The sequence below is a fragment of the Arvicanthis niloticus genome, chromosome 22, assembly GCF_011762505.2.
Source record: "Arvicanthis niloticus isolate mArvNil1 chromosome 22, mArvNil1.pat.X, whole genome shotgun sequence".
Classification (NCBI taxonomy): domain Eukaryota; kingdom Metazoa; phylum Chordata; class Mammalia; order Rodentia; family Muridae; genus Arvicanthis; species Arvicanthis niloticus.
The window spans coordinates 2,352,592-2,369,826 of NC_133429.1; the positions used below are offsets into that span (position 1 = coordinate 2,352,592).

At 58.3% G+C, this 17,235-nt stretch overlaps 2 protein-coding genes across 4 annotated transcripts; both read right to left on the minus strand.

Moving 5' to 3' along the window:
- Positions 1-10,341, minus strand: Midn (midnolin). 3 transcript variants are annotated; one of them, XM_076919506.1, is made up of 9 exons: positions 10,180-10,341; positions 8,221-8,853; positions 7,104-7,191; positions 6,862-6,924; positions 4,837-4,965; positions 4,425-4,742; positions 4,092-4,233; positions 2,958-3,230; positions 1-2,004 (listed from the first exon to the last, which is right to left on the minus strand). In XM_076919506.1, the coding sequence occupies exons 2-9, from the start codon at positions 8,454-8,456 to the stop codon at positions 1,727-1,729; spliced, it is 1,527 nt and encodes a 508-aa protein (XP_076775621.1). In that variant the 5' UTR covers positions 8,457-8,853; positions 10,180-10,341; the 3' UTR covers positions 1-1,726. The 3 variants fall into 3 exon arrangements, with proteins under 3 accessions (XP_076775621.1, XP_076775622.1, XP_076775623.1); XM_076919507.1 differs by lacking the exon at positions 10,180-10,341 and adding an exon at positions 8,942-9,224; XM_076919508.1 differs by lacking the exon at positions 4,837-4,965 and having other exon boundaries at positions 10,180-10,340.
- A 2,451-nt stretch (positions 10,342-12,792) lies between these two features.
- Atp5f1d (ATP synthase F1 subunit delta) lies at positions 12,793-16,038 on the minus strand. The gene is made up of 4 exons (XM_076919513.1): positions 15,755-16,038; positions 14,602-14,755; positions 13,287-13,375; positions 12,793-13,183 (listed from the first exon to the last, which is right to left on the minus strand). The coding sequence occupies exons 1-4, from the start codon at positions 15,893-15,895 to the stop codon at positions 13,061-13,063; spliced, it is 507 nt and encodes a 168-aa protein (XP_076775628.1). The 5' UTR covers positions 15,896-16,038; the 3' UTR covers positions 12,793-13,060.
- Positions 16,039-17,235: the final 1,197 nt, after the last annotated feature.

Consider the following 17,235-nt stretch of genomic DNA (forward strand, 5'->3'; position numbering starts at 1 on the left):
TCTATGTCTCATTTTCGTTTATTTGAAATTCGGTGCTCGTGAAAGGTTTTTCTTTTCCCCTTCAATTTTATTTCAATAAAAGGAGACTTGGGCGAGGTGGATCCCCCCCCAGCCGGATTCTTCCCCCTGAGGGTGGCTAATGCTATCTGGGGAAGAGAACTACGGGTGGGCTCCTGCCTGAGGCCTCCACCCTCAGCCCAGCGGACATCACAGGCAGCTTTAAAAAAAATCCTAAAAAAAAAAACAAAACCAAAAAACAAAACAAAAAACCCAAAACACATTTAAATAGGTATTCAAGACAGCTTTAAAAAATGCACCCACTTACCCCCCATCCCTTTTCTTTTTGGGGAAAAAAAAATAGAAAAAAGCCAAACCGAATTCTTGCTTATTCTCACTTGGCCTCTACCGTTCAGAATCCCCATTCCCACCCGCCCGCCCCAAACCCTTTACAGCTAAGTCAACACGTTCACATCCCAAACCATTAAGGTTTAAACACACAGTGGGGAAGAGACAAGGACAGGTTCACAGCCTGGAACAAAGGAGCCGTGGACAGGTGGAGTCTAGACAACGTGGACAGGTGTCAGGGGTGGGCACACGTCCCATTTATCACAAAATCTCAAAATGTGGAGGAAAAAAACCCCCAAGATTCACCCCTGCTGTGTCAGCCCCAACTCTAGGGGAGGGCTCTCACCCACGGAGCCAGTGTGGACCAGCGGTGCGCCCTCCCGAGGGTGGGGTTAATGCAATCACAGCTCAGCACCCCTCTTCCCATCCCCAGCTGCAGGCTGGGCCTGGAGAAGAGGTACAGGGGTGTCTCTATGGGCCACCCTCCTACAACCTACCCCAGTTTCTTTTTTCTTTTCCTAGAGGATAGCAACCATTACTGGCTCAGTCAGAAAAATGAAATCTATAAATAGTCCCCCAAGCTCCGTTGGGAAAGAAGGTTGGGGAAGTAAGTGGGTATGTGTGTGTGTGGGGGGAGACAACAAGGCCAGTGTCCAGAGAGGGTGGCCGAGGCCTGTCCATTCTTCTGAGGAAAAGGAACATCCCCCACCTGACCAAAGCACGGCCACCTGCTTCAGCTTTCTCCATTCAAGAGCCAGGCCAGCCAGGCACAGTGGCAAAGGCCTGCCATTGTAGCACTTGGGAGACTGAGGCAGGAGGAAGGCTGTGAGTTAAGTGGGCCTCGTGGACAAAGGTATCCTCTGTGAGTCTATTAGCTTTCCGGGGTGGGAGGGGCAGGGGAATCCAGCTGGCCTGGAATGGTGGCCAAGTCTGCAGACGGGTGGGGGTGGGTACTCATCCTGGGGTCCCCAACCCTCATCTGTAAAGTGCTTGGAGAATCTACATTGACTTAAAAACCTGAATTGGGTTATGGAAGGGGGTGGGGAGAGCTAGGCAGAGCGGAAGGGCTGGGGTGGGTGGCTTCCTCTGTCTGGGCCATCTGGGGACAGACTGCTACATATCTGGAGCTGGAGAAGGTGGGAGGAAAGGGCCCTGTCGAAGAGGCCGTGACCATGGTAAGGGAAGAGAGAGAAGTGGGCATGTGACCAGGGATGCAGGGTAGACAATCGGGAAGAGCTAAAAAAGAATCAGAAAGGCTGGTAACTGGCAACGGAGGTGACATCGTGCCCCCCAGAGCTGGGCCGCTCAGCGTCCAGTCTGTGGCGTCCTCCTGCCCCACGTATGGGATAGGGGATGTACAGACCCAAGGGGACTGGATCCTTTAAGCCACAACAAACTCGGACTGGATGTCCGGGTTGACGTCAGGCTTCCAAACCGAGTCCTCGAAGTCGAGGCCCAAGCCTGTGGCCTCACTGGGGCTGCCTCCACCCCCACTGCTGCTGCTGTCACTACGACCAGCTTTGCGGCTGGGGGTCCAGTGGTAAGGACCCCGGGCGTCCCTCCGTGCCTTCCTTCGCAGGCGCTTCTGCTGCAGCAGGAGCTGGAGGCGTTCCACTTTGCAGCGTGTGGCGCGATTCTCTGTCTGTCGCAGACGGTCTCCTACAAAAGGAGGCAGTCACCTGTTAATTTTGAGCCCCCACTGAAGGGACTGGAGCATCAACTGTGACAGCGAGGACCTTGCAATGTCCAAGGGCGCACAGGGCCCTAGTCTCCCTCCTCCAGTCACTGGAGCATGCTGGCAGAACAGGCAGGGCTGTGGGCTGAGTAAGTGTTGCTCAGGGGTTTAGTCACAGAAGAAATGCAGGAAGTAAGCTGGGCTTGGTGGTGCACGCCTTTGATCCCAGCACACAGGGAGGGGAAGCAGAGGCTGGGGGATGGAAGTGAGTTCCAGGACAGCTGGAGTTACATAGTGAGACCCCCATATCAAAAGAGCAAAGCAAGAAAAAACGCCAGGTATATCACCAATTATTTAGGAAGAAGAGACGCAAACACTCCAAGTTCAGGAAAACCCCCTGAAAATAACAGGGCTGAAGGCTTGGCTGAACTTGAGGTCTGCGGATGCTGCTCCCAGGGAGGGGCTGGGGACCTTGCTAATGAAACAAGACAGCCAAACAAAAAACATTAAAAGAATCCTTTCCAGAACAAGTGGTACAAAACTTGTACCTCAGTTTCCCTCTTGTGAACAGGGCTTGGAGGCAGGTGATCTAGGTAGGCATAGCATGTACCACCATCCCACAGCTTGGGTTGGGGTGAGCATGTCTGGTGCAATCTGGGGGGCTAGAACTGAGTCAGCCATTCACAAAAAGTGCCAAAGGCCATCTGGAGATGGGCCTAGGGAGGGGGGAAGGAAGTGTGGGGCGGGGGAGCCCTCCAGGGCTCACAAGGAGACACTGTGCACCAACAGTTGCCTCCTTTTCTCCTAGCTAGGGCAGGTCTGGGGGGGAAGCAGCTGCCAGCTCCAGGGGGTCCCCAGGCAGGTCAGCTGTCCCCTTACAAGCCAGCACACAGAGGCTGCGTTGAGGAAAGGGAGGCTGGGTGGGGGTGGGACTCACCAGGGGGCTTGCACATTCGGATCTGGCTCTGGCCCTGGAGTAGGGATGTGGGGGATGTGGCTGCCGGCTTTTCACAGGAGGTAGTTTTGGGGGTGAGGTCAGGGGCTGGTGAGGCAGGTGAGCACTGCGCGTGGCAGCGGAGCTGGGTCAGTGAGGGTGGCATGCCCTGGTAATGCCTTGTGGCACTTAGGAGGTCATTGAGGATCTGCAGAATGGTGCCGATGTCACGCCGAGGCCGCCCACTACTGTCTTGGCAGTTGGGGTGCAGTGTGCCTGTGAGAGGAAAGGGTTATGAGCCCAAGTAGTCAAAGTTCTAAAGTTCTAGAAGGATGTTAGCAAGACGGCAGGCGGATCTGCACACGTTGGCTAAGCAGGGGTCCAGACCTGGGGGCACACACCGTCAGCCTAGCTACTCAGGAGGTTACAGGAAAGTCTCACACTCCAAGCTAGTGCTGGGAAGGGTAGCACACACCTTTAATCCCAGCACTTGGGAAACAAAGGCAGAGGCAGACAGATCTCTGCAAGTTCGAGGCCAGCCTGGTCTAAAGAGTGAGTTCCAGGACAGCCAGGGCTACAGAGAAACTCTGTCTTGAAAAACAAAAACCCCTCCTATCCTGGTGGGGAAACTAAGGAAAATCCTATCTCAAAAAACAAAAAGCAAAACCCCCAAAAAACAACAACAAAAAGAAACAAAAAACAAAACAAAAAACCCCACAAAGTAGGCTTAGACAGGGCAGTGGTGGCTCACACCTTTAGTTCCAGCACTTGGGAGGCAGAGGCAGGCGGATTTCTGAGTTCGAGGCCAGCGAGTTCCAGGACAGCCAGGGCTACAGAGAAACCCTGCCTTGAAAAACCAACAAACAAAAAAACCAAAAAAGTTGGCTTGGAACTTGACGCAGGGTAGAGCCTCTGTGTGGACCTCCCCACTGAGGAAGGAGCTGAGGCAGGGCACTGCCCTCAACGTCCCAGTGAAGCACACATAACTACACTGGCACCAACAGCATGACGCCCTATGGGTCCAGACCCACACAGGTACACGCCCCAAATTCCAGGAGAAGCTGCTTAGTGAGCAGGGCCAGCGCACTGGATCTCAAGTTTAAGATGCCAATGCCACTCGTGTGTGGTGACACCTACCAGAGAAGGTCCCTGAGAAGACCCCTGGAGCGTGGTTCACGAAGCTCTCAATGACCGCACCAGGTTTTCGGGATCGGGGGGTGGGGCTGCTGCCTGGGGTCGATGTGGCGCTGCTGCTGGCGGGTGGAGAACAGTCCATCTGCTGTTGGGAGATTGACAAATGGATAGTTTTGTGATGGGTTCATTCCTCAGCTCAGATTTCCCCAGCCTCTAGGACAGTCAGTGTCACGGACTGTCCAAGGTTCCAGATGTGCTGGATCAGCACAGCAGCATCTGAGACGAGGCTACAGCTGGAGCCCTCAAAACCCTTCCTGTTTGAGTCTGCATCCTCACCTCAGGACAGGTTGTAGAGGCTGCATGGGATCGGAAGGAGCCAGCGGTGACAGGTGAGGGGGACACAGGTGAAGAAGGGCTGCTGGATACTGGGGGAACACGGGCGGCACTGGACACCGGCCTACAAGTCGAGGACACCGGGGCGGCTACACTGGAATCTCCCTGGGCGGCAGCGGCTGCGGCAGCAGCGGCAGCAAGCACATGGCGGTGCTGGAGGGGGGCGTGTTGGGCCGCCAGTTGCAATTGTACAAACATCATGTGATCCCCAACACGGAGGGCCAGGGTCAAAGGCGAGCGGCCAGACAAGAAGTCACTGACCTGAGGAGAGAAGCCGGAGACCTCATGAGCCCCATGGCTCTCATCTAGGGTGCCCCTAGCCCAGCCCAGCCCAGCTCTCCCCGCAGTGTGTGACCTGGGGCCTCTCGCCGCCCCTCTCTGGGCTCTGGGGTCCCTGTCGGTGCCACGGACGCTTAAATAAAATCAATCTGTATTTCCGGAAGCCTCCTCCGGCAGCCCGGCCTGGCCCGGGTGTCGCTGGGGGCTGTGGGGGGGACAGAGGTGGGTCAGATTGGAGCCTCTGGCTCTTCCCAGCCAACTGGGTCCTTTAAAGGGGAAACTGAGACCAGAAGGGGTGGGGCCCAACTGATGGTCACTGCCCTCCCTGAAGTATCAGACACTTGTCCCTTTCCCACCTCAGTCCCCAGACCCTGTCTGCCTATGAATCTAGCAGAGGAGACTCCTGTCAAGCTATCCTTCACGGCGAAGCCACACTAGAGGCAAGCTGAATCCTGAAGGGATTCCTCAGTTAACCTCTGCTTTCCCAAGATAAATATTTGTGTCCTGGGTTGTGAGAGGACAAGGGGAAGCCAGGAGGGTTGTCCCCAAGGGCTTCCACATGCTCTGCTAAGCAGCTCTCTGACCTACCAGCCACTCACTCACACACACCCCCACTCCATGGGGGCTGATCTGTGGGATTACCTGACCCTTACATACACTAGGGACCCTCTCTTCAACCTTTGGGGCCCTGGCCATCAGCCTTGTTCTCCCCAGAGGCCAGGGTGGGGGGGCGGAGGTTTCTGAGAAGTGACATAGAGGCTATGAGTCACACCAGACCGGCCTGGCAGAGCTCCCTCCCCTGGGTCTGCTGGCAGGGGGCTGGAGGAACCTTCTCCACTTGGGGCCCCGTGGGGAGGGGACAAAGGGCTGAGCAACCCAGCCCTGAACCCCAATCCCCCACAGACCCCCCATCTTACCCCTTTACAGGGAAAGGCCTAAAGTAGCTTTTTGACTACCTGGGGTCAACCCTTTCTCGGGTGGGGAGGGCAAATGGGGGGCCAGGGGAGAATTTCCACTGTGGGAATCTCAAGGCTCACCCACTAACCCCCTCTGACTTCCTCATGCCAGGCACATCCCCCACAGGCCAGCAGGCAAATCTGCTCCAAGTTGGCCCAGAAAAAAAAAAAAAAAAAAAAAAGCCTGTTTTCTAGGACCTCCTTGTTCTCCCCAATCCCTCCCAGAGAAGCAGGACCACCCAGCTCCAGAGCCCTTGTGCCCCCGACAATGGGAGGCAGGATGGGACATGTTTCCAACCAATGGACTTAGACAGGAAGGTGTCCTGTATGTAGGCCCAGGCAGGGGAGTCCAGGGATCCTGCCCAGTTCCCCTCATCAGACCAAGCAAGCAGCAGTCTATGCACCACCATTCCCCAGGGCAAGCTAAGGACGTCTGTGTCGCTGTACTGGAAAAGCTAGAGGCTGCTAGCGAGAAGGCCCTGTTGTAGCCAAGAATCCGAGGAAAGGAGGAAGGAGGGAAAGCCTCAACAAACCCGGGAGTAGTCCTCAGAGCCAGGCCCAGCCTCCCTCCTGGCTGCTTACTAAATATTTTCTTAACATCCTGCAGAGGCCTCCCTGGCCCAGGGCTGGGTGCCCCTGCCTGTCCCTCCCCGCGTTGGGGCAGAGAACAAAGACCAGAGAGAGGAGGAGGGGGAGATGGGTGACTCCCTAAGTTTTGTCACCCTGCTTCCACAGAGGTGCAAACGCACAGAACTGAGTTATTTTAGGGGTGCACACTCCACACTGGGAAAGTTTATAGGACTGTGAAGGGTCCAACCTTCAGTGAGCACAGGCCAAGGTCACCCAGTCAGGGCTGGTTGAAAGATTGGCCCTTCCCCCCCACCGTGGCAGCTACCGTGGGAGAGAAAACTTCTCAAGGTCAGGTGGTCAGGTGCTGGGGGAGGCAGGGAGGAAGAGGAAGCGGGGTGACCAGGCCAAGCTGGCACCAAGGCGGGGCCTTCATCCCCTCCCCCACAGGCCACCAGGGAAGCACAAACAACTGGAGGCTCTCTAAGGGTGTCCTGAGAGTTGCCAGGTCCCTAGGCGTGGCCACTGCCTGTAGTTCCCCCCCTCCCCTGGTTAGGGGGAGGGTGGTGGGTCCTTACCTGGGTCTCGGTCAAACTTTCCAGGGCTTGCATAACGGACTGTTCCGGCCTCGAGGCCTGGGACTACAAAGAGAGGGACGGAAGAGTAACCTCAGAGTGGGTTTAGAGCAGTGAGTGGGGAGGGGCCTTGCATGTTAGGGGCGGTGGGAGAGCTCTTTGCAAGGGCAAGATGGTGCATTTGTGGAGTGAGGTAGCCAGGGGATGAGAGAAGCCTCCAGGGCACGCGCCCTTCAGTCATTTACCATGAGGCCAGCTTCCACCGTGGGCACGAGCGTCAACTTGCTCCCATCCCCCACGCCGAATTCCTGCAGCTTCCCCGAACTGAGCCGGCTGGGGGTAGGAAGGAAGAGGGTGAGACGGGAGACAACACAGAGACGCGGAAGCGGAGGCTGAGGAGGAGGGCTGTGCGTGCCCAAGGAGAGGGGAGGACAGAGGAACGTTTCCCACCCCACCGCTCTCCAGACCGGAGTGCCCGTGGGGAGGCCACTGGTCCTGAGAGCCCCCTAAGCCATGACACTTAACTCCAGGTGAAAGCACTAACCCCATCTGCAAGGGACAAGAGACTTTGCTATCACCTGAACCCCCGTGGGCTCTTTGCCACCCTCCCCCGCGCCTCTCTTCAGGCCAGCTCCTGCCTACAACTCTCCAATTCTTGCCCAGGCTCGTCTTTGTGGGCGCCGCGGGGCTCCGGCCCTTTTAGAGAGGCCTACGGGGGCTCTGCCGACCAGGCTCCCCCTCCTCCCTCCCCGGCGCAGGCCCGCTGCTCAAACAAAGGAGACCCTCCCCCTCTCGCCCCTCCCCCACTGGGGCCCCTCCGCTGGGGATGGACATTGCGTGTCCCCAGAGGCCCGCGAGGGGACGAGGGGGGGGACTCCCTGGCCTGGAGGCGATTTAAATGCCAGGTGGGGGGGAGGTGTGGGGAACCGAGAACAAAGGGGGGTAGAGAGACGCAAGTGATGGGGAGACAGCCAGACGCAGAGGGGGCCGCCGAACAGATGCGGAAGCGGCGAGACCGCCGGCAGAGGGGGTGGCTGTGCGCCCCCCCTCCAGGCGCGCAGAGAACCGACCCCTCCTCATGCCATCCCGGGGAACCACAACTCCCCTGCCACCTATGTATTTCCCGTGCACCCTGGGGCCCCGAAGGGCGCCCCTGCCTTTGTGCAGACCCCGGCGGGGGAGGGGGCCCAAGCAAGTAAGGCCGAGCAGAGGGCGCCCGAGAGCGCGCCGCGCGCCCCCGCCCCCCGTCTGGCTGCCCCCTGCTTCCCCGCGCGGCGCGCTCTTTGTTCCCGCCCGGGGCCCGGGCCCGAGGGGGCGGCCCGGTGCCAGGGGGCGCGCAGGCGGGGGCGGCGCTCTACCTACGTGTCTTTGTGAAGCAGCGCCAGGCGTTCCTTGGGTACTTTGAGGCGTTGGGACAGCCTTTTGCGCAGCCCTTCCACGGTCTCGTCATGGGGCACCGATAGGTCGTAGCGGGTCCCCGTGGTGCTGTGGATCGCCAGGCTCATGGGTGCGGCCGACTCCGTGGCCGTGCTCAGCTCGCAGGCGCCGCCGGGTGCCCCGCGCCGGCAGCTCCGGGCGCCGCCGGGCTGCGGCTCCATCCCCGGCGCGCGCAGGAGAACTGGGGGCCTGCGGGTCGCCTCCAATCCTTGCCGGGACTCCCCCGCCGAAACAAGGTCCTCCTCCGCTCCGCGGGCGCCCAGGGACAGGAACAGTGCGTGCGCCCCTTGGGGAAGGTCCCAACGTTAGCAATTGAGCCGGCAATCAAGAATCCGAGTGGTGCTCCGGGGTCGCGTGGGATCCTTGGGTTGCGCCCCGGGGTGGGGTCTGTGATCAGGTTTCAAGGGCGGATGACAGCGACCTGGGTACGGCACCGGGTGGGTCCTACAGAAACGGGGCGAGCTATCCTGGTTCGCACGGTTGTCTGGATCCCTCTCGGGTCGTGCTACCCCGCGCGTCCCTTCCCTTAGCAACAGCCGCAGCCGTCGCTCGCAAGATCTGGGGGTGAAAGTAGGAAGAAAAAAAAGTTATCATGTATCAACGTTCCAATGGGCGGGACCACCGCCCCCTCCCATTCACTACTTACTCCGCCGGCCTGGCGGCGGCCAATCAACACACACAGACCGCCCAGTCCGTCGCGCTACCGGACCAATGAGGATTGCCGCGGGGCTACCCCACGTGGCAGCAAGACCCTCCCCTTTGCTCCGCCCCGTCCCTCCTGCGTCCAATGGAGAGGCTAAGAGGGTTGGGCTGATGCCGCTCCGGACCAGCCCCCGCGACCCCCACCAGCGCCCAGAGCCATTCATAAGGCCCAGAGACCTCAACAAAGGGCGGGCGGGCCCTGAGGATGGCGGACCCGAGTTCGAGGACTTAGCACCTTCCCTCCCCGCCCCCCAGGCGATCATAACCCCTCCCGTCCGCAACTGGAGCGGTCTGGAGAAAAGGCAGGGGGCTGGCCATTGTTCCCGACTAAGGAACAGGAAACCGTGGGGCCTCCCCGCTGGGTCTGTCCGGGAAGCAACAGCCTGCGGAAGCTGTCGCTTGAGCCCTGAGCCTCATGGCTAAGGGTCGCGGGCCGGCCTCTCAAGGACAGGACAGTCTTCCGCCCCCGTGGGTGGGTGGATGCAATGATATTGGAGAACTTGGGCGGGACCCACAGCTTGGGCAGGGCCCTGCAGCCTGGTGACGTGGCTTCGATTAGATCCGTCCCTCCCGAACCAGTGTCACTTCGCGTCCCAACCTAACCCACCCTCCTCTTTTTTTTTTTTTTCCTGTCTTCCCCCTCCCAATCCCGGGTCGGCCCGTTTCCCGAGGTACGCCCGCCCAAGCCGTGACGTGATGCGGCGTCCCCGGCTGCGCCCGCGCGCGCCCCGCTCCGGGCAGCGGTGAGTCAGCAGCCCCGGCGCGCCCTCTGCAGTCCCCGCCCGGGAGCGCTGCCCGAGTCCCGGGGGAGGAGTGCCGAGTGTCTCGGCTGGGGAAAGGGCGCGCCGAGAATTGGGGGGGTCTGCATGTGGGAAGGCTACGTTGAGAACCTTTAGACTTAGCATGCAGAGAAGACTTACGACCGCACATAAAGGGAAAGTGAGTCTATCTACAACTAGTTCAAGGTCACTGGCTGGAAAGGTGGGGAGGGGAGGCCGTGGGCTGCGGTCCCGCCAAGGCGGTGCCCATTGCGCGCAGCCCCTCCCACCTCACAAGTTGGAGGGCTCCCTGTCCTGAGACACCCTAGGTGGTGATGGTTCAAAGAACAAAGAGTGGGACATCCTGAGAAGTTCACGGCGGATGGAGTCCCCTCTCCGATTCATCCGGCCCCCCTCTACTCACCGGGTTCCGTAGGTCCTGGGTCACCACTGCTCCAGACAACCTGCTTATGGGTCGTGGCGAGAGGTGGCCGTGCCGGTCTGGGGCCGGGCGGGCGGCCCACGAGCCTTTATCCGCACCGCCTTCCCTGGGGTGGAGTTTGGGCGGGCAAGGGGCGGGGGGCCGGGCTAAGGTGACGCATCCCCCCTACTCCCCGCCTGCTAGCCTGGACCAGGACACCGGGTCCCTAGGGCTTCGCAGCACCCATAGAGCAGTGCCTCCCTCACGGGTGCCACCGGTTTGGGTAACTCCTGCCTCCCCAAGTACTGGGGTGCACCTTACATTAGGATGGGGGGGTCTGGCCTGCTTCCCTGCTCCGCCCCCTTTCCTGCTGGCTTGGTGCTTCCGCCTGGGGGCGCCCGCGTGTGGAAAGGGGGGGGCGGGACGGGAAGGGGTTCCTTAGTCAGCAGCCTAGGTCCAGGAAAACAGGGCAGTGTCACCTGCTAGGCAGTAGGTGCCCCTGACAGCTGCCTGGCCTCCACATCCTTTAACGATGACCTCAGAGGCCATTTCTGTGACGATTTAACCATCCCTGGCCTTGCCCAGGCCAGTCACCTGTGTGACCTCTGAGTAGCCCAGTCCCTAACACACCCTACACCATAGCGTAGTTGGTTCTCACTCTGGCATATGGGTTCCAGAAGTCAACTCAGGTCAGTGGGCTTGGCAGAACCAATGTGTCTGTATCTCCAAGGCCCTCTGGGTCACTTACAAAGTACCAGACACCCCAAGGAAAGCTCCTACAGGAGCCTTCTGCCACCCCACATGTGCAGTCTGTTCTCACAGCACATACTGGTCCTGGCCTTTGTGGTGGACACCACAATCACTCACCCTATGACCCAGGAAGTCAGCCCTTTGTCATTTGAGTGGCCTCCACAAGCGACTTCCTGAAGATGACCGAGTTGGGCCAGACCCTCCATCACTTCCCTAACTCCATCTCCTGTGCTTATCTGGTCTGAGCACCCCCACCACCTTGGGTGCCCCTCCCAGGCTTGTTCCTTCCTAGGTCTCCTTCCTGCTCTGGCTGATCACTCTGGACAGGCATGCTGGGCCCCCAAGCAGACAGGCGTGCCCCGACACTCCCAGGGTCATGGACAGGCCAGAGGACACTTGGAGGCCCAGAGACTTCAAGGGATGAGCAGAAGTCTGTTCAGGAAGTACAGAGTGAAGCCGTGCAGTGTGGATGACAGAGGCAGGGTTGGCCTCAGGAGGGATGACAGGGAAGGGACAGGAGGTGGGTGGCTGACCGTTCATACTGAAAGCCAGTGCAGTAGTAAATGCAGGTGCCCAGACTTCCTGCTTCCTGCCTCTTCTTCCTATATGGTCCTTTGTCCTCAGTGTGAAGCCCAAGATGCAGTAATCTGTCCAGGCCCTGCCCTCCAGGAAGGTCCCAACCTCCAGGCCCTCAGTCCCGCCCTACCGCCTGCTGTCCCAGGACACAGGCCAGTCAGCACAGGCTGTCCTGTCCTGAAGCTGGGCTCCAAAGCTCACACCTCCTCGTAGGAGAACCCTGTGTTTTGGTGGGGAAGGGACGAGGGACTCACACCACAAGGTGTACTAGCTCAGGCCAGGCTGTTCTGAGGACCTCCTGTTGACATCTGTCCAGCCTGTGACTTAATTGGTAGGGCCCCTGGTGGCCTGGTCAGTCAGGTCCTGGGCTCCTAGCCTGATGACCTCAGTGACCTCTGGGGCCCACACACCACTGAGCCAGAGCTGGGCAAGGCGGGGATCTAGAATGACCGTCCTGTGACTTATCTTGGAATACCCCCAGGCTGCAAGTGTCAGAAGGGAAGGGTTTTAGCACACTCATGCCCATATCAGGCACATGTGGCCAAGGGGAGTCACCCACACAGGGCCCTGGTGCAGTGTAACAGGCTTCATTCAGTCATTCAGGCCCTGGCCAGCCTGCTGGTCCCTGTCCAGGTGTTTCAGATGATCCAGTGATGGCAGACTCAGACCTACTGACCACCCTGGAAGTCCCCCAACACCCCCTGCTCCCCCACCCCCACCCCGTGCCCCACTCAGGCTCCTGCAGCGGTGAGGGAAAGGAGGGCAAGCCAGCATAGTACCTGGCCACTGAGGGGTGGAGTGGGGGTGGGAGGGGTAGTTGTACAAAGGGGTGGGGTAGTGCCAAGGCCAACCCCTCCCAGGCCACCCCACCCCACCCAGGGCCAGCTAAGGGGCCTAAGTGTCTAAGGAGGTGCCAACTGTACCAGGGACTGGGAAGGCAGCCAGCCAGGCTAGGGCCACCCACAGGTTGGGTGTGTCTAGGGCGGGGCCTTTGTGGGAGCAGGTGGTTCCCGCCTCTCCTCAGAGCCTGTAGGGTGGGGCAGGGGGCCTCAAAGGGAGGGCCTGGCCTGGCTGGTGGTCAGGGTGCTTTGCCTGGCCAGCAGCTTCAACCACACCCACTATTTCATGCCCTGCTCTCCCACCCATGCCCTCCATCCCACCCATTCCGGCAGGCAGCACCCCAACAGCCAGCCACCACGTATTCCACCCAGTCACTGAGTGCCTCTGGGGGCCCAGGCAGAGGTGAGGAGAATCTTGGCTTTGTGCTGCCCAGTCAAAAACAACACTCAGTTGGTTCCTGGTGTTTAATGGAGACAGGCTGGGCAAGCTGACTGTCCAGGTGGCTCCGAGGAGCAATCAGGGCCAGCTCTCCAGATGCTCGTGGGGTCCCAGACTGTGGAAGCCTGGGGGAAGACCTCTATGACCTGGCAGGCACCAGGAAGCTTTCAGCTCAGCAACTGGAGCACTGCTGCCCCCTGGTGGTGACTTCAGCCCCCTGGGAAGTTTTCAATTGCCTGGGCCTGCCTCAGTTTCCCTGTGGGTGACAGACATGTACCGCCTACTCCAGGGCCTTCACCAAGGCTTCATTGGCCTCAATACGGATTTGGATCTCGGCCCGTGCTGCCTCATCCACCGCGCTTGACAGTTCTGACTGTGCCTTCTCCAGGTTGGCCCGGGCCGCCTGCAGAACACCACATTCCTGTGAGCTGCCTACCCAGCAGTCAGGGGACTCCCAGGCAACACCTGCCCTGCCCTTTGCCTCAGTTTCCCCATCCACTGCTCACCCCCAGGTCCAGCATGTCCAGTGTCACAGCTTCTTCAGCGAGTAATTGCACAGAGGAGTCCGCATTCACAGTCACAGAGCCGCTGCTTACTACGGAGGAGAGAAGGTCTGAGTAGTCCAGTCTCCAGAGACACCCACACAGCCTATATTTCCCAGGTGTGCTTAGGGCCACCAGTCCCCTGCCTCCCCAATCCAATGCCCACTTGAAGCCACTTGTCCAGGGTGACCTTGCAAGACTGGGGCTTAGGCCAAGCATGTGGATAGCTGCTGGGTCTAGTGCACACCTGTCATGTGGACCCTGGGGAGGCTGAGGCAGGGGACTACCAGTTCAAAGCCAGCCAGGACTATACAGAGAGGTCTTTCCTCAAACTAAGTGTAACAGAGGAGCCAGGGCTGAGGCACGGTAGGTATTGTGCTTGCCTGGCATGCGCAAGACCCTGGGTTCAGTCCCCAGCAAGGCAGAAGCTGGTTGTACCGACATAAACCTGTCACCCCCACTACCCAGGAGGTGGAGGATCAGGAATTCAAAGTCAGCATGGGCTATAGGAGACCCTGCTTTAAAATCAGGAAGGAAGGAAACAAACAAAAAGAAGAAGAAAGGGCCGCAGAGCCACCTTAGAGACAGCACCCACGGTGCAGATAGAAGAACCAGAATCCGGGCTGGGGAGCCGTGAGGCCACAGTGCTGTAATCCTAGGGATGTCTATGGCTCACTGCCAGCCAGCGGAGCTAAGAACATGGCAAAATCTAGTTCTGCCCGTCTCAAAAGAATGAAGACAGAAACAGCTTATAGGAAAGGACACCTCCAATGTCCTTCCATTATGTGTGCACATGCCTTCCCACCACACCTCCACACCCCCTCTGGCATTGCCCATTCAGAACCAAACACAACAACAGTATGTGGGGCCTGGCTCAGGGCTGGAGTCCCCCAGTAGTGGCTGTGCGCTGGATCTCCTGACTAGAAAGCTTCTCCAGGCCCTGGGCTCCATCCTGTGTAGTGCTAGGTAGTGAGGTGCAAGAGGAGACAACACACACCCCTTCATCTGGAGAAGGGGCAACATGGGAGGAAGTCCAACCTGAAAACGTGGGTCTTTCAGACTGGCTCCCTCCTACACAAAAGTGGTCCTACCCTGAAGGTTAGTTCTTCAACGGTCACTTCTACATCTCTTCCTTTCCAGCTAAGGTGAGGTCAGATGTTTGCTCCCCTCTGTACCCCACAGGGCCATGTTTGTTTGGGAAGTTGTGCAAGCCTGTTTCCTTTGCTTTTCCCCTGCGCTTTGCGGACCTGAACCTCTCTTAGTCTTGAACCACACTCACCAAAATACTTAGTTGTGGTGCCATCTTCCGCGTGAACCACTACCAGCCCAGGCCGTAGGACCTGTAGTGTGGGGACATGGGATGCCAAGATGCCAAAGGCTCCAGTCAGCGTAGGCACATCCACTTGCCGGACATGGGCACCATCAAAGAACACCTGCAGAGAGTGTACAGCATGGAGTAGGCATTACCCCATGCCACGGAGACTGGACTTTCCTGCTGTACAGTGGGCACGGGAAGGATCAAATTCTGATGGGACACAGAAGCTACCAAGAGCAGCCCTTAAGACTCAGATTTCTCAACTGTGAAATGGGATAATAGGTTGAGTGTCTAGAGGAGGTGATTGAAACACAGGGTAAGTGCAGTGCAGCATGCCACCCCGGCCCTGGGATGGGGCTCCTGGGAAACCCTAAGGCTGTCTCATGACACCCAGGAAGTTATAATAAGGGAGCCCAAAATGTAAAACCAAGCTAGGCATATGAGCAGCACCCTGTAAGTTGGTAACCCTGGTTGATGTCTATACAATTAAGGGTATGAGGTCCAGGCAAAACCAACAGAAGCCTGGGTCAGTCCTAGGTGACCCTAACAGTGGTTGGGCTTCTGTTCTGAGTCCAGATGACCCTTCAGGATCTGGGTCTAGGCAATTTCCAAGAAGGGCTCCAGGTCTGGGTACTGGTGACTCCTGCTTGGAGACTTGGGGAATACCCCATGGGCAGAAACTGTGATCCATGTGAACCCCAAAGGGATTGATCTGTGGTGAATTATGAATCCTAGGCTCCAGGAGACACCCCCTAAACCTTGAGTATAGCCTGGGGTTCATATGAATGTCAGGGGCAACACCCAAGAACCACCACCAAGGTGTGGTGCCTAGGACATCCCAAAACAGCAGGGCTCATGGTCCTGGTGACACCCCTTCAGAAGGCAAAATCTGGGTTCCAGGTATAAGTGATCCACTCCCCAGAGGATGGAGTTTTAGGTGACGCCCTTAGGGGTGGGGCATTAAGCTTCAGAGAACACAAAGGACGAGCCCTTGGGTCCAGGTGACCCCATCCGGGGGCGACGCCTGGGGAGGGGAGGTTCACGCGGCCCCAATACAAGTGGCCATCTCCCACGGGTCAAGTCAGGGGCTTGACGACTCAGGACTGTGAGTTTGTACCTGCGTCGGGGAGGCGAAGGTGAAGGACATCTGTCCGGGCCCGGCGGCGGGGGCAGGTGCGGCAGCGGCCTCGGCGTACGTACGTGCCTGAAGCACCAGGCGGCGCAGGCCCGGGTGACGAAGCAGTGCGGCGGGCAGCATGGTGGTGGAAACGTCAGTGGACTCTAGCTTCGCGGACAGCGGACACACTGGGAAAACGAGGCGGCCTTCAGAGAGGGCTGGGAGGACGACGCGCGGTGCCTTCTGGGAGGCGCAGTTCCCACAAGAACGCACGCGCGCACTACGACTCTAAGAAGGCTGCGCGATGCAGAACGCGCTGAGCATTCTGGGAGGTATACTTTCCCTTAGCCCCACCCCTTGCAGTGCTGCCTAGACGTGGGATCGTCTTATGCCTCGTGGGTCATTCTGGGAATTGTAGTTTTTCTTCGCCTTATAAACAAACGATGCCCTGGGTCCTTAGGACGCGGTTCTGCAAACGGATACCTTTCCTCAGGAGGGACTTTGGCGCTGAAGAGATGCTGGCTTGATGTCAGGTGCCAACCAATGTAGAGGCACTTAGCGCGCATTGGAGGCCCAAAAGAAGCAAACCTGTAACGTGTTGGGAGAGAAGAATTAAAATGTAGACTACCGCTGGGCAGTGGTGGCGCACGCCTTTAATCCCAGCACTTGGGAGGCAGAGGCAGGCGGATTTCTGAGTTCGAGGCCAGCCTGGCCTACAGAGTTCCAGGACAGCCAGGGCTACACAGAGAAACCCTGTCTAGAAAAACAAAAAAAAAAAAAAAAAAAAAGAAAAAATAAAAAAAAAAAAGAAAAACCAAAAAATAAAATGTAGACTACCAGCCAAATGTGGTGGCGTACTCTTGCAATCCCCGCACTCGGGAAATAGATAAGAACCTATTTCCAAAAGTGCTCAGCCGAATACATTTTTAAAAATCAAATATAAGTCAGGCGCAGTTAATCCCAGCTCCCCGGAAGAAGACTCAAGCGGGGCTCCGTCAGTTTGAGACCAACCAGGTCTACATCATGAGAAGCTGCTAGATACGTGAATGAATGAATAAATGAATAAATAAATAACTAAACTTCATGATGTTCCCTGCGGTGCGTGCTAGGGAGTGGTTGCGCCAGGAGAGAGAAGCAGCTCACCAAAGAGGTTACTGGGTGGCATGCACTCCGAAGCCGGCAGAGGGCGTGCGAAACCTGGAGATGAACTTGTTCTCCGCAGTCCCCTCCCTGCAGGCCTCCGCCCCTGTGCGCCACTGACGCAGGAGCCCGTGCGAGGGCGGCCAAGGGGCCCCACTGACGCCAGTTGTGTCCGCGCAGCCTCGCTTTCGGCCATGACGTCACCACCCTGCCCCCGCACTCACGCAGGTTCCAGCCTCCGCTCCGCTCTTGGTCCCCATACCCCACCATGTAGGTTCACAGAAAATGAGGGCATAGAGTTGGTGGGGCAAGCAGTAGGAAAGCCTGACTTAAGGATGCAT

Coding starts and splice junctions, on each gene's coding strand:
- Atp5f1d (XM_076919513.1), bottom strand. CDS start 15,895: ATGCTGCCCGCCGCACTGCTTCGTCACCCGGGCCTGCGCCGCCTGGTG. Junction 14,756..15,754: donor CCTTCGCCTCCCCGACGCAG/GTACAAACTCAC, acceptor CACTCTCTGCAG/GTGTTCTTTGATGGTGCCCA. Junction 13,376..14,601: donor CACCACAACTAAGTATTTTG/GTGAGTGTGGTT, acceptor TCTCCTCCGTAG/TAAGCAGCGGCTCTGTGACT.
- Midn (XM_076919506.1), bottom strand. CDS start 8,456: ATGGAGCCGCAGCCCGGCGGCGCCCGGAGCTGCCGGCGCGGGGCACCC. Junction 6,925..7,103: donor CGGTGGAAGCTGGCCTCATG/GTAAATGACTGA, acceptor CTCTCTTTGTAG/TCCCAGGCCTCGAGGCCGGA. Junction 4,966..6,861: donor AAAGTTTGACCGAGACCCAG/GTAAGGACCCAC, acceptor TCCCCCCCACAG/CCCCCAGCGACACCCGGGCC.